At 39.9% G+C, this 5,325-nt stretch overlaps 1 protein-coding gene across 1 annotated transcript in view; it reads right to left on the bottom strand.

The window, feature by feature from the left end:
* Positions 1 to 323: 323 nt before the first annotated feature.
* The window catches only part of LOC120529054 (E3 ubiquitin/ISG15 ligase TRIM25-like), a 15,646-nt gene continuing 10,644 nt past the window's right edge, over positions 324 to 5,325 (bottom strand). Inside the window, exon 3 of the mRNA XM_039753114.1 lies at positions 324 to 425. Within this exon, the coding sequence (XP_039609048.1) occupies positions 324 to 425 (102 nt within the window). The remainder of the gene's footprint in view (positions 426 to 5,325) is intronic.

Here is a 5,325-nt window from a genome sequence, read left to right as displayed (position 1 = left end):
GGTCAAGGTCAAGGTCTATAACTTTTATTTTTCAAGATTCATCAAAATATCGAGGTCGAATTTTTTTCGTGATTACTATACTTACTCTATACTTCTTATATGAGAAAGTAAAAACGATTTCTCCTGTGCGACGTGGCAGGTGAATTGCTGTCAACAAAGACCAGTCATCTGAGAAAGAAACTGAAATGTTACTCGCTCGTGATTTTTCTGCTTATATGGTAAAGGTTTTGTTGAGCTGCACATTTCAGCCATTTGAATTACATCTTGAAATACAACAAGCACAAAGAAAGGCAGCATGTAAATCGTTTTCTATTTCCTGTGCTTTACGTGCCCGCATTCAGCTCGCTCTGTGTGAACACCCGTCCTCCATCACCAGCCACCGCTGACTCAATGTAAATGTGCGGCATCTTCTGGTGGATGACTTCCTGTTTTACCGTTAAAACTTGTAAGGGTTAAAGGCCAATGTTAAGAATATTCATTGAAAAACGAAAACTAAAAATATTTTAGTAAATTATTATTTAATTTCAGTTAGTCTTTCCAGCTACTTTAATAGTTTTGTTTAGATTCAATTTTTCATTTTGGTTTTGTAAATTATTTTATTTCAGTTTGCGAAAATTCAAATTTCATTTTTCATTTTATTTTTCGTTAACTATAATAACCATGGGTGGTATACGGACTGAGTAGACCGCTGTTGTCGTGTGCAAAATCTGTAATTTGGTGCCTAAATTTTTATTCTATTTTGCCCAAAACAGAAGAAGATGAACTTACATACAGGACACTTACATGGGCAGTTGAACATCAAAGCGTCCTGTGTTTCTGAATTGTACGTGTAATCAAAGCACAGGAACATCTGTGATAAACTAAGCGGGAATTCAGGAGACACTCAAGCTGGATTGATGATCTGATGATCACATGTGAAGGGAAAGGCACCAGGACTACATTGGTGTACAGCTCGGGAAAGGAAGACATGCTGATGTTTCAAGCTACATCTGATTACTTTACAACCTGCGAACAGAAGGAGATGCCATGGGACTGGAAATGGCCAAACCACAGCTTGAGACAGGAGATTCTTAAAACATCAAAAACTTTTGGAAACTGACAAACTGAAAAAGATTAAAGAGTCAGAGAGAATACATCCATCATATTGACAGCAAGCCAATAAGAGAAGGTAACAATCTCATGTTGCGAAACCCATCTGGAGCGACTTCAGAAGATGAAACAGTGACGACAGAAAGGCGATGTCAGAAAACGAAAGAAAGACACGTGCAGCCGTTTTTATCTAATAATCAGCTGAAGGATTCCATGAACAACTTCGACTGCTACATCATAAGTTCCACAGGACATTCAACTTTGACATTTTTACTTTTTCGCAAGCTTTTCCTAAAGGCTATAAATTATAAGGGATAGATGGGGAGGTCACTGCCTCCCCAAGAACAATAGACTGTAGCAGTGCCCCGAATGCCCGCAGGGAACTATGGGACTTGGAGTTCGGCAACACAGCCCTGCTGGGTACCGTGGGTGCCTCCAGGAGACGCTGCGGTAAGACTGGGGAGTCCCTACTCTTTACATAGCCCAGAAGTACTCCAAAGTCACAGGCACAGAAGTACTTCCAGGCTGAAGACATTACAGGTTCTCCATCTGACAAGTCACGTGGACAAAAGGACAGAAGCACTTCTGGTTCAAGGACAATATAAAGGACTGGTGGAGACCAGCAAGATAGCTTTAGTCTGGAGGAGGCGGACAATGCTTGCTGGGAGGTGTGGAGGAGAGAGCATATTGTGTTTAGATAGATAGATAGATAGATAGATAGATAGATAGATAGATAGATAGATAGATAGATAGATACTTTATTAATCCCATTATCAGGTATCGTGTTTATTGTGGCTGTGGTGCTTTGGAGGCACTGTGCAGGAAGAAAATAATTAAAAAATATCTTCTTGGTGCTTTTATCCTGTGTCCTGCATGTCTGTCTGTTGGGTTTAAGGGGCAACAGTGACCCCTAGTAAAAGAACAGTCAAGGAGGAGGTGAAGTGCATCAGGAATAGTAAAGGGGAATTAAAAGATACAGACAGTGAAATAGCAGATGCCCTAAACTTATATTTTTCTGAGGTCTTCACAAGTGAGCAAGTGGATAACCTCAGAGCAGTAACAGGGACTACTAAGGAGGTACTGAGGGATTTGGAAATTGTAGAGAGAAGTGCTGCTCAGATTAAATAAGATGAAATCAAACAAATCACCAGGCCCAGATAATATTTATCCTCGTGTTCTTAAGGAGGCTAGTGAGTACAGATATAAACCCTTGACACATATTTTTAGGAAGTCACTGTGCACTGGAGAGATTCAGAAGGACTGGAAAATGGCAAATATCATCCCATTATATAAAAGGGTGACAGGGCAGATCAGAGCAACTATAGGCCAGTAAGCATGACATGAAACATCACAGGAAAATTAATGGAAGGAATTATTAAGGATAAGATTGAGCAACACATGACAAGGACAGGAGTTATTCTGAACAGTCAGCATGGGGTCAGAAGAGGGAGGTCGTGTTTTAGTAACATGCTGGAATTCTATGAGGAGGCAACAAAAGGATACGATCAAAGTGGAGCTTATGATATTATTGATCTGGACTTTCACAAAGCATTTGATAAGGTGCCACATGAGAGGTTGGGCATCAAGTTAAAAGAAGTGCCAGTTCAGGGTGATGTTTGCAGAATTGGCTCAGACACAGGAAGCAGAGGGTGATGGTGCGAGGAACCTCATCAGAACTGGCCAATGTTAAGAGTGGTGACCAGCAGGGGCAGTGCTAGGGCCGCTGTTATTTTTAATATATATAAATGATTTAGATAGGAATATAAGTAACAAGCTGGTTAAGTTTGCAGATGATACCAAGATAGGTGGATTAGCAGATAATTTGGAATCCGTTATATCATCACAGAAGGACTTGGACAGCATATAGGCTTGGGCAGATTGGTGGAAGAGGAAATTTAATGTCAGTAAATGTAAAGAATTACACATAGGGAGTAAAAATATTAGGTTTGAATACACAATGGGCGGTCGGAAAATCGAGAGTCCACCTTATGAGGAGGATTTAGGAGTCATAGTGGACTCTAAGCTATCAACTTCCAAACAGTGTTCAGAAGCCATTAAGAAGGCTAACAGAATGTCAGGTTATATAGCGCCTTGATGTGTGGAGTACAAGTCACAGGAGGTTCTGCTCAAGCTTTATAATGCACTGGTGAGGCCTCATCTGGAGTCCTGTGTGCAGTTTTGGTCTCCAGGCTACAAAAAGGACATAGCAGCACAAGAAAAGGTCCAGAGAAGAGCGACTAGGCTGATTCCAGGTCTACAGGGGTTGAATTATGAGGAAAGATTAAAAGAGCTGAGCCTTTACAGTTTAACAAAAGAAGATTAAGAGGTGACATGACTGAAGTGTTTAAAATTATGAAGGGAATTAGTCCAGTGGATCGAGACTGGTATTTTAAAATGAGTTCATCAAGAACACGGGGACACAGTTGGAAACTTGCTAAGGGTAAATTTCACACAAACATTAGGAGGTTTTTCTTCACACAAAGAACGATAGACACTTGGAATAAGCGACCAGGTAGTGTGGTGGACAGTAAGACGTTAGGGAATTTCAAAACTCGACTTGATTTTTGATGTTGGAAGAAATAAGTGGACAGGACTGATGAGCCTGAGTGGCCTGTTCTCATCTAGAGTGTTCTAATGTTCTAATGAGATTTTGGTGTTGTGGCTTGAACATCTTGTTGGTCTTAGAGGGGTCTGCACTTAACTGGTTCAGGTCATATCTAACTGGTAGACAATTTCCAGTGACTTTAAATTCCTCTTTTTCGTGTACTGCTCCTCTTGAATGTTCCTCAGGGATCCATTTTGGGTCCTATTTTATTCTCTATGTACCTTCAATCTATTGGAGTTATTTTTAGGAAATTTATCATTTCTTTTCACTGCTATGCTGATGATACTCAGGTTTATATTCCCGTCTGCAACTCTGCAACAAATCAACTCCACAACTGTCTTTCTGAACTAAGATCCTGGATGGCTAATAATTTTCTTGATCTGCTCATAGTAGGTCCATCAGCTAAAGCCCACATTGGCTCTTTCTCTGTCTTTTCCAAACCTCAAGTCCACAATCTTGGTGTTATCTTTGACAGTAACCTCTCTTTTGAGAAACAAGTTAATTCTGTAGTCAAGAGTTGTTTTTTCCAACTTCATCTATTAGGTAAGATCAAGCGTTTTTTATTTTCTAGGGATCTTGAGAAAGCTACTCGTGCTTTTATCTTTTCTCGCCTCGATTACTGCAACTCGCTGTATTCTGGGATTACCAAATCTCTGACACGCAGGTTACAGTTGGTCCAAAATGCTGCCGCTCGCTTTCTGGTTGAGCAAGAAAGTCTGATTCTGTTTCTCCTCTTTTAGCTTCTTTACACTGACTGCTGCCTGTCAGTTTTCAAATTGATTTTAAAATCTTGTTGCTAGTTTTTAAATCTTTACATGAGCTCACTCCTGCCTATTGATCTGAATTGTGTGTTTTACAGCAGCCATCCAGAGTGCTTAGATCTTCTGGCCAGTTGTCTCTGGTTGTCCTTCGTACCGAGTGTCACACTAAGGGGACAGACGGTGCTGCCTCGCCTGTGGAGCTCTTTACCTCGTCACATAAAGGAGTCGTCGACAATTCAAAACGAGATTAAAGACTCATTTCTGTTCACTTGGTTTCAGTGACCTTCAGTAATACTCCTTGTGATTATGTAATCTTACTTCCATTTATTATTTATTTTATTTCTATTTATGTTATTTATGTTAATTGTATGTTTTTCTTCTTCTTTTATTGTAAAGCCCTTTGGCCACAGCATTCCTATGTTGTTTTAAATGTGCTATATAAATAAATTTGACATTGACATTTTCTCTCTATTATAGTGCCTTTCCCATCTGTCATTGTCTCTCTCTTTCTTTCTTTAGTGTGTTTCCTGTCATCTCTTATTATTATTTGACTGTCATTCTTATCCAAGGTGACTCCCATCATCTGAGATTCCATTGTTTCCTTTGCTTTTCTTTGTCCAATTGTAGCCCAGGCAGGTGAAGTGACTTGCTGAGGTCACACAGTGGTGTCAGTAGTGGGATTTGAACTCACAGCCTCATAGACTGAAGTCCAAAGTCTTCACCACCACACCACACTGCATTCCTCCTTTATCTATTATATAGTGCCTTTCACGTCTGTCTACTGTATTTGTCTTTAACTCCTTTTCCTATTTGTCATTTTCTCTCTCAGTGTTATAATGTCTTTCCTATTATTTATTATTTTAGTGCTCT

The sequence above is a fragment of the Polypterus senegalus genome, chromosome 4 (genome assembly GCF_016835505.1).
Source record: "Polypterus senegalus isolate Bchr_013 chromosome 4, ASM1683550v1, whole genome shotgun sequence".
In the NCBI taxonomy this organism is placed as follows: Eukaryota; Metazoa; Chordata; class Cladistia; order Polypteriformes; family Polypteridae; genus Polypterus; species Polypterus senegalus.
Note: the sequence above shows the minus strand (reverse complement) of the source record. Positions and strands in the feature narration are given on the sequence as shown.